General features: G+C 47.3%; 1 protein-coding gene across 1 annotated transcript; it reads right to left on the reverse strand.

Annotated features, from left to right (window-relative positions):
- Nucleotides 1-1,477: 1,477 nt before the first annotated feature.
- LOC143171892 (small ribosomal subunit protein uS12-like) lies at nucleotides 1,478-3,839 on the reverse strand. Its single transcript, XM_076361056.1, has 4 exons — nucleotides 3,734-3,839; nucleotides 3,112-3,271; nucleotides 2,107-2,227; nucleotides 1,478-1,673 (listed from the first exon to the last, which is right to left on the reverse strand). The coding sequence occupies exons 1-4, from the start codon at nucleotides 3,735-3,737 to the stop codon at nucleotides 1,527-1,529; spliced, it is 432 nt and encodes a 143-aa protein (XP_076217171.1). The 5' UTR covers nucleotides 3,738-3,839; the 3' UTR covers nucleotides 1,478-1,526.
- Between the last annotated feature and the right edge of the window lie 5,412 nt (nucleotides 3,840-9,251).

The following is a 9,251-nucleotide window of genomic DNA, read 5'->3' on the forward strand; positions in this document are numbered from 1 at the left end:
GTTAATAGCAACATCTGTCTAACAGTATCTATGTACAGCTGCCAAACAGATCAGTAAGAAGAAGGGAGTAATATATTAATACTTCAGACCTTAAAAAAAAAAAAACACCTTACATATTTATCTGACAGAGGAACTATTTAGTGTCCAAAGAAAAAGTATAGTCATCCTGTACTCTTGAAAAGTATTAGACCTCTCTTTGTCGAGTTCAGTGATATTTTATAAAACTGGAATTCATTGCCTCTCTTTAAAATAATAAGATTAAATGAGTAGCAAAAGGTCACAGTAGGTCTAACAGACAGGGAGACCTAATCTTGCTGCCTCTCAGACAAAATTATTATCTTTAAATCTTGAGCATTTATAGTCCACCTATAGGTGCTATACTAACACTAAAAAAGGAACATTCTCCCCAAAATTTTTACAATCTAGGTATAAGACAGAGGAAAACAAGGAAAGGTTATTTAAGAGCATAAGGCAGTAAACTGTGTGCGCGTCCCAACCCCCTTCCACTGCAAAAGCCATACCTAATGATGCACTGATTCATGATATAGCCCCTTCAGAATTGTTAAGGCTGAGACACACAAGAAATCATTTAACTCATCACCCCATATCATCATGTATACCTAGGCATGGCATTTCAAAACCTGCTAGCATCAGCTGACATCATCACTAGAAGATGTAGCTGTTGCAAGTATTACCATCACTGTAGGTGCATGTAGCACCTGTCAGCTCCATACTGGATCACCTGATGTGCACCAGGATCATACAATGCCTTTTTTTTTTTTATGCTCTTTCAGCACTCCAGCCCTTGTAAACCAGGTAGGCAATGGAGCAAAAATTAGTGACTTTTTAATTCTCCTACAATACAGTCTACTTACTTAGGTCAGAGTCCCAATTAGTTCTATGTTATACACCGCCATACTTGGACCTCAGCTTCAAAATCTTTACAGTTCTGCATAAGTGGCAGCACAAGAATTCAGAAATTTAGTTTCATGGGGCCCTCTTCATGGCTGCTTTCAGGAAAAAGGGTCTACAGAAGAGAGATTTATCAATCCATCCCAATGACAACACTTTTGCTACTCTAGTTATTAGGCTGAAGTAGCCTTCATGGAGACACTGGCAATCAAGGATGGTGCACAAAGCACTAAAACACCCTTGCATTCTATGAAGCAAGTCTCTGAAGTTCCTGGCAGGTAGGTAGCTGTGTAGTTCTGCCAAACACAAAGGTAAATTTGCAAACATTTAAGTGCTTATTAAGCTCACCTATTGGTTATAAAGATGCTCTTGCTTTCTTCTGTCAGTCTAAAGCAAAGCTTTCTTACAAAGAAAACGCCATCTGCAAACATACAAAAAAATGACAGCATGCCCTGACATCTGTGAGTTATGTCACTCACAGATACCACATTAAAAAAAACAAAAAACAAAAAAACCACCACAACAACAAAAAAAACCCCACATCATAAGCCTTACATAACAAGTATAAGAGTTTTTCCAATTACAAATTTTATTTATATTCTTGCCACATCAATTTATGATCTTGGTCTCTCCTTCTTGCCCTTGTATAAGGCCAACAGAGAAACACTTGCTACTTTGACAACCTTGAAGCGAACTCCAGGAATGTCACCAACAGCATGACCCTTCCGACCAAAACCAGCAACCAGAACTTCATCATTTTCCTAGAATGAAAGACAGTGCAAATACAGAGCTATAAACATTAAACCTGTACATACTTCTAAATTAATTTACATTAAATTTGAGCCACATCACAGACTTTCTAAGAAAAGGGTGGAAAGACAGTAAATACTGAAGTCTATTGATAGATATACATGAATTATGGATTATCCCCTTCAGTATTTTGGAGAAGGGAAACATAAACTGAGGTGTCATTTAGCTTGCAGGAGTACTGCTGAGGACCAGCTTACCTTAGCAAGTGAAAAGCACAAAACCACCTCTGGCATTTCTCACCTGCTTCTGCAGATACAGCATTAAGATATACACGGTTCAGAATGCCATGAACCCTTTGTCTAGCCATCACCTGATTCTGTCAATTATGTGTTTCTTTACTTTCATACACAGCTTTCTATAGGTTTTTTCTTGAAAATTATTCACCTCAATGAAGTTCAGACAACCATCATTGGGAACAAAAGCTGTTATTTTTTTGCCGTTCTTGATCAGCTGGACTCTGACACATTTCCTGATGGCAGAGTTAGGCTGCTTAGCTTCTACTCCACTAAAACAGAAGTGCATGAAAATATATTAGCAAAAATCTGTTTGGTAAATTAGCAGATATTCATTACAATACCATGAATCGCTGTTATTTTGTACTAACCATAAGTTGCATGTGTATTTCAAATCAAAAACTATTAGTGATCTACTTAGAGCTATGCAATATCCAAAGACTTAATTAGTTCCTAAACAGAGTAAAAATCAAAAGCAAGTCTTCTAGAGACAAATACTAACTCAGTAATTAAAAATTTGGAAAAGAAAAAGAAACACCTTGGAGTCCTGAGAGTATCCTAACAAAACTTGTAAGTTACTAACATAAAGCCAGAACACAAGTAGATGGAATCTTTGATACTTGCTGACTGCATCAAACAAAGCACACACACTGAAACCCACCCCCCCAAACTAAACTTAAATGTTAAGTAAAATTCTTCTTCTAAAGGTTATACACAATTTCAAAACCAACACTTGAGTATATGAGAACAAATACCTTTCCGCATTGTCACCTAAAAAGCCCAACTGTTTTCAATCTATTACATAGAAGCTACAAAATAATAAATATTTGTCATACTTCAAACTCTAACATATTTAGAAAAAACTTAGAGGTGTTTCTTCTTTAAAGTCACATATGGGATCTTTCAAAGGTCCCAAATTACCAGGAATTTTCCTGGTGACTCCAAGGACAACAACCCAGAATATCCTACACTGTGCATTAGGTGGCTGTGGGTCAGACACAAGCACCAGGTGCTTGTGCCACGACTTAGCTCACTGCTGAGAGCATGCTCTCGCATACCCCTAACCCGGCACAAGCACAAGCTGTCCCCATGCCACGGTAAACTACCCCCAGCGCATGCGAGGCCGTAAAGGCACACTTCGGGGAGTTTTACCCACACTTTTTCCAGAACAATTCCCTTGGCGTGAGAAGCGCCGCCGAAGGGGTTGGCCTTCAGCGCAGTGCCCAAGTGGGCCTTCTTATACTGTTTGTCGTGCCACTTCTGATCGCGGCGGTGGCTGCGGAGTTTCCGAGCGGTACGGAGCCCACGGCACTTCCCTAGAAAACACGGGCAGAGAGAGCTAGAGGTCACCGAGCGGCTCCTGCCATCACTGTCCCTCGCGGGCCTCGGGAGGCAACCAAGCGGCGGCCAACGGCTGCGGGGCACGCGAGACCGCAGACCTCCTCGCCTCGGGGGGGGACACACGACTGACAGTATCACTACCAACAGGCAGCAAGGGGGAATAGGGGAGAAAGGCTAACGGAGACGCTGCTAACACCGAAGCCTAGGAACGTTGTGAGGGCCCAGAGCCAGTGGAGGAGACTCACGGGACAATGAGGGGGAGCGCTCTGGGCCGATTCTCTGGGCACACACCACTTCCACTCTCCCCCCCCGTCCCAGTCCCAGTCCCAGTCCCAGTCCCCGTCCCCGTCCCCGTCCCCGTCCCCCCAAGGCCGCCGCTACGTCTCTCCCTCCATTCCCCCCCCCCCCCCCCCCAAGGTCGCCGCTACAACACTTACCCATCCTGCCGCCACGCCTGCCAAACCGAAAAAAGAGAGACCCCTAGTGCGCCGCGCCGGTTAGCTGCGGCCACAAGGACCCGCGTTGGGGTGACCATGTCGCGCCTAACTGGAAACTCCCATCTGGAACCAGCACCGGTCGCCACCGCTCGCGTGAGGCTCCCCCGAGGAAGGGGCTGTGACGGGCCCGGCTGAGGGGCGTCCCCGTACAGCTGCAGAACCAAATCACCCCGCAACCCTGCACACCGAGGCGGGAAGAGGGGATAAGTAGCTCTACTGTCACTTCTAATTTTAGCAGCACACCCCGCAGTCCTTGGCTGGGTACACAGCCTGTGCCGTTGTGTAACGGCAGCCATTACCCGGCGGCGCGGGGGCCGTCGTTCCTCAACGGTGTGAGGTGAGCGCCCACAGCAGCAGAGAATTTCTTTCCCTCTTGCAGTTTAAAAGCAGGTGATGATATCTCGATACCAGTAGTGACTTGTCTTTTTTTTCCTTCTTTAATCTGGTTTCTTTGGGAATTACAGACCTGTCGTGGTTTAACCTCAGTCGGCAACTGAGCACCGGACAGCCGCTCGCTCACTCCTCCCCCCTCCCCGGTGGGATGGGGGAGAGAATTGGGAGATTGGGAGAAGAGATTGGAGAAGAGACCGACACCCACCTCGCTACAGCCTCCTTTCAGTTAGTTGTAGAGAGCGATGAGGTCTCCCCTCAGCCTCCTCTTCTCCAGGCAAAACAGTCCCAGTCCCCTCAGCCGCTCCTCATAAGACTTGTTCTCCAGACCCCTCACCAGCCTCGTTGCCCTTCTCTGGACACGCTCCAGCACCTCAACGTCCTTCTTGTAGTGAGGGGCCCAAAACTGAACACAGTAGTCGAGGTGGGGCCTCACCAGGGCCGAGTACAGGGGCACGATCACTTCCCTACTCCTGCTGGCCACACTATTTCTGATACAGGCCAGGAGGCCATTGGCCTTCTTGGCCGCCTGGGCACACTGCCGGCTCATGTTCAGCCGGCTGTCGACCAGCACCCCCAGGTCCTTTTCCGCCAGGCAGCTTTCCAGCCACTCTTCCCCAAGCCTGTAGCGCTGCATGGGGTTGTTGTGGCCCAAGTGCAGGACCCGGCACTTGGCCTTGTTGAACCTCATACAGTTGGCCTCGGCCCATCGATCCAGCCTGTCCAGGTCCCTCTGCAGAGCCTTCCTACCCTCGAGCAGATCAACACTCCCGCCCAACTTGGTGTCGCCTGCAAACTTACTGAGGGTGCACTCGATCCCCTCGTCCAGATCATTGATAAAGATATTGAACAAGACCGGCCCCAAAACTGAGCCCTGGGGAACACCGCTCGAGACCGGCCACCAACTGGATTGAACTCCATTCACCACAACTCTCTGGGCCCGGCCGTCCAGCCAGTTTTTGACCCAGCGCAGAGTACACCTGTCTAAGCCGTGAGCTGCCAGCTTCCCTAGGAGAATGCTGTGGGAGACAGTGTCAAAGGCCTTGCTGAAGTCCAGGTAGACCACATCCACAGCCTTTCCCTCATCCACTAGGCGGGTCACCTGGTCATAGAAGGAGATCAGGTTGGTCAAGCAGGACCTGCCTCTCATGAACCCGTGCTGGCTGGGCCTGATAGCCTGGTTGTCCCGCACATGCCTTGTGAGCGCCCTCATGGGTCCCACAGAAACCGCAACATATTTACTACTTAAATAATTTCTGGTTATGTAAAGGAGTCAATCTAGGATCAACTAAGAGCATGCTTTCTTAAATATTAAACTTCAGTCATTTGCAAAACAAAGGATGTAGGAGAAGAAAAAAACCAACTAAAAATATATTAAATATATTTTTAGCATCCTAGACGATAACTTTTTTCATAAGACAGAGGCTATGAATGATAGTGCAGCAGCAAAATCAAAGACAATTTATTTGTATTTTTCTTAACTTCTGTTTTCAGGTTTCTTTAACTGTCGTGGTTTAACCTCAGTTGGCAACTGAGCACCACGCAGCTGCTCGCTCACTCCCCCCCGACCCTGGTGGGATGGGGGAGAGAATTGGAAAAGCACAAGTGAGAAAAACTCGTGGGTTAAGATAAAAACAGTTTAATAATTGAAATAAAATGATAATAATAATAATATGATAATAATAATACTACACAAAACAAGTGATGCACAGTACAATTGCTCACCACCCGCCGACTGATGCCCAGCCAGTCCCCGAGCAGCGGCCCCCCCGGCCAGCTTTCCCCAGTTTATGTACTGAGCATGACGTCACATGGTATGGAATGTCCCTTTGGCCAGTTTGGCTGTGCCCCCTCCCAGCTTCTTGTGCACCTCCAGCCTTCTCAGTCGGTAGAGCATGGGAAACTAAAAAGTCCTTGGCTAGTGTAAGCATTACCTAGCAACAACTAAAACATCGGTGCGTTATCAACTTTGTTCTCATCCTAAATCCAAAACACAGCACTGTACCAGCTACTAGAAAGGAAATTAACTCTATCCCTGCCGAAACCAGGACAATATCCACCCATTATTCTATACCATCTACGTCATGCTCAAGTCTCATATTTTCCAGTACATTTTCATTAATAACCACCCCCTTTTTTTCAATATATATATATATATACACATACAGATATCATTCCCTTAGTCTGTGGGCCATCCCTCTAAAACGTTTGGTGAGTTCATTTAGTCCATGACTTCGGGCTCCATCTCTCATAATAATCTTTCAGGGCAGGAAAAATGGAGATGGTATGTGGTGTTGGATTGTTCCATGTTGAAGTCAGTTCTGGTACCATCATCACTGTGCTTTGCTTGGTTTCACTGAAGTTATTCTTCATTAGTCTGGGTGATTCTTACTGTAATTATCATTAGTATGGCATATAATATTATTAGTATGATTAGTATATCTGTGTATTATTAGTATAACTATTATAACTATAATTAGTACTTAACATCACATAATTCAGATCATTGGCTATTCTCACCCAAAATCAAATCCCCTTGAGGCACACATCGGACTTCCCCATCCTTCCGCATTATCCACCAAGTGCACCCAGGTCCTTGAGCAAAAGCAATCCCACGGATGGGTTTGCCTCTGCCCGAGGCAGGAATAACCCAAACTGTTTTCCCCAACATATTTTTTATGGGCACTACAGGGACTTTATTCCCATCTACAGTACGTAAAAGTTCTGACTGGGCAGGGCCTGCTCGATTGGCAGATCCCCTCGTGTTGACTAACCAGGTGGCCTTTGCTAAATGTGTGTCCCAATGTTTGAACGTCCCACCACCCATTGCTCTCAGCGTAGTCTTTAACAGTCCATTGTATCGTTCAATTTTCCCAGAGGCTGGTGCATGACAGGGGATGTGATACACCCACTCAATGCCGTGCTCTTTGGCCCAGGTGTCTATGAGGTTGTTTCGGAAATGAGTCCCGTTGTCTGACTCAATTCTTTCTGGGGTGCCATGTCGCCATAGGACTTGCTTTTCAAGGCCCAGGATAGTGTTCCGGGCGGTGGCATGGGGCACGGGATATGTTTCCAGCCATCCGGTGGTTGCCTCCACCATTGTAAGCACGCGGCGCTTGCCTTGGCGGGTTTGTGGGAGTGTGATATAATCGATCTGCCAGGCCTCCCCATAGTTATATTTCAGCCATCGTCCTCCATACCAGAGAGGCTTTAACCGCTTGGCTTGCTTGATCGCAGCGCATGTTTCGCATTCATGGACGACCTGTGCAGTAGTGTCCATGGTCAAGTCCACCCCTCGATCACGAGCCCATCTGTATGTTGCATCTCTTCCTTGGTGACCTGAGGTGTCATGGGCCCACCGAGCTATACCTAACTCACCCTTATGCTGCCAGTCCAGCTCCACCTGAGCCACTTCAATCTTAGCAGCCTGATCCACCTGCTGGTTGTTCTGATGTTCTTCAGTGGCCCGACTCTTGGGTACGTGAGCATCTACGTGACGGACTTTTACAACCAGGTTCTCCACCTGGGCAGCAGTATCTTGCCACAATGCAGCAGCCCAGATGGATTTGCCTCTGCGCTGCCAGTTGCTCCGCTTCCATTGCTGCAACCACCCCCACAGGGCATTTGCCACCATCCAGGAGTCAGTATAGAGAGAGAGCACTGGCTACTTTTCTCGGTCAGCAATGCCTAAAGCCAGCTGGATGGCCTTTACTTCTGCAAATTGGCTCGATTCACCTTCTCCTTCAGCACTTTCTACAACTTGTCGCATAGGACTCCATACAGCAGCTTTCCACCTCCGATGCTTTCCCACAAGATGACAGGACCCATCAGTGAACAGGGCATATTGTTTCTCATTTTCTGGTAGTTCATTATACATCGGGGACTCTTCAGCACGCGTTACCTCCTCCTCTGGCGATATTCCAAAATCTTTGCCCTCTGGCCAATCCATGATCACTTCCAGGATTCCTGGGCGACTGGGGTTTCCTATTCGAGCCCGTTGTGTGATCAGTGCGACCCACTTACTCCACGTAGCATCAGTTGCATGATGGGTACAGGGGACCCTCCCTCTGAACATCCAGCCCAGCACCGGCAGTCGGGGTGCCAGGAGGAGCTGTGCTTCAGTGCCGATCACTTCTGAAGCAGCTCGAACCCCTTCATAGGCTGCCAACATCTCTCTTTCAGTTGGAGTATAGCGGGCCTCGGATCCTCTGTATCCCCGACTCCAAAACCCCAGGGGTCGACCTCGAGTCTCCCCTGGTGCTTTTTGCCAGAGGCTCCAGGTAGGGCCATTCTCCCCAGCTGCGGTGTAGAGCACATTTTTTACATCTTGTCCTGCCCGGACTGGCCCCAGGGCTACTGCGTGAACTATCTCCTCTTTAATTTGTTCAAAAGCTTGTCGTTGCTCAGGGCCCCATTTGAAATCGTTCTTCTTCCGGGTCACTTGGTAGAGAGGGTTTACAATCAGACTGTAATTTGGAATATGCATTCTCCAAAAACCCACGACGCCTAAGAAAGCTTGTGTTTCCTTTTTGCTAGCTGGTGGAGACATGGCTGTTATTTTGTTGATCACATCCATTGGGATCTGACGACGTCCATCTTGCCATTTTATTCCTAAAAACTGGATCTCCTGTGCAGGCCCCTTGACCTTACTTTGTTTTATGGCAAAACCGGCCTTCAGCAGGATTTGGACTATTTCCTTCCCTTTTTCAAAAACTTCTCCTGCTGTGTTGCTCCACACGATGATGTCATCAATATATTGCAGGTGTTCTGGAACTCCACCCTGTTCTAGTGCAGTCTGGATCAGTCCATGGCAAATGGTGGGGCTGTGTTTCCACCCCTGGGGCAGTCGGTTCCAGGTGTACTGGACGCCCCTCCAAGTGAAAGCAAACTGTGGCCTGCACTCTGCTGCCAAAGGGATTGAGAAAAACGCATTAGCAATATCAGTTGTGGCATACCACTTGGCTGCCTTTGACTCCAGTTCGTATTGAAGTTCTAGCATGTCTGGCACAGCAGCACTCAGCGGTGGCGTGACTTCATTTAGGCCACGATAGTCTACTGTCAGTCTCCA

This window comes from Aptenodytes patagonicus, chromosome W (assembly GCF_965638725.1).
Source record: "Aptenodytes patagonicus chromosome W, bAptPat1.pri.cur, whole genome shotgun sequence".
Classification (NCBI taxonomy): Eukaryota; Metazoa; Chordata; class Aves; order Sphenisciformes; family Spheniscidae; genus Aptenodytes; species Aptenodytes patagonicus.

Bases quoted from the DNA above. Each gene is read 5' to 3' on its own strand.
- LOC143171892 (XM_076361056.1), bottom strand. The intron at 2,228-3,111 runs GTGGGTAAAACT...CTTCTGTTTTAG, and splicing joins GGAATTGTTCTGGAAAAAGT to TGGAGTAGAAGCTAAGCAGC. The intron at 1,674-2,106 runs GTGAATAATTTT...CTTTCATTCTAG, and splicing joins GTTGTCTGAACTTCATTGAG to GAAAATGATGAAGTTCTGGT.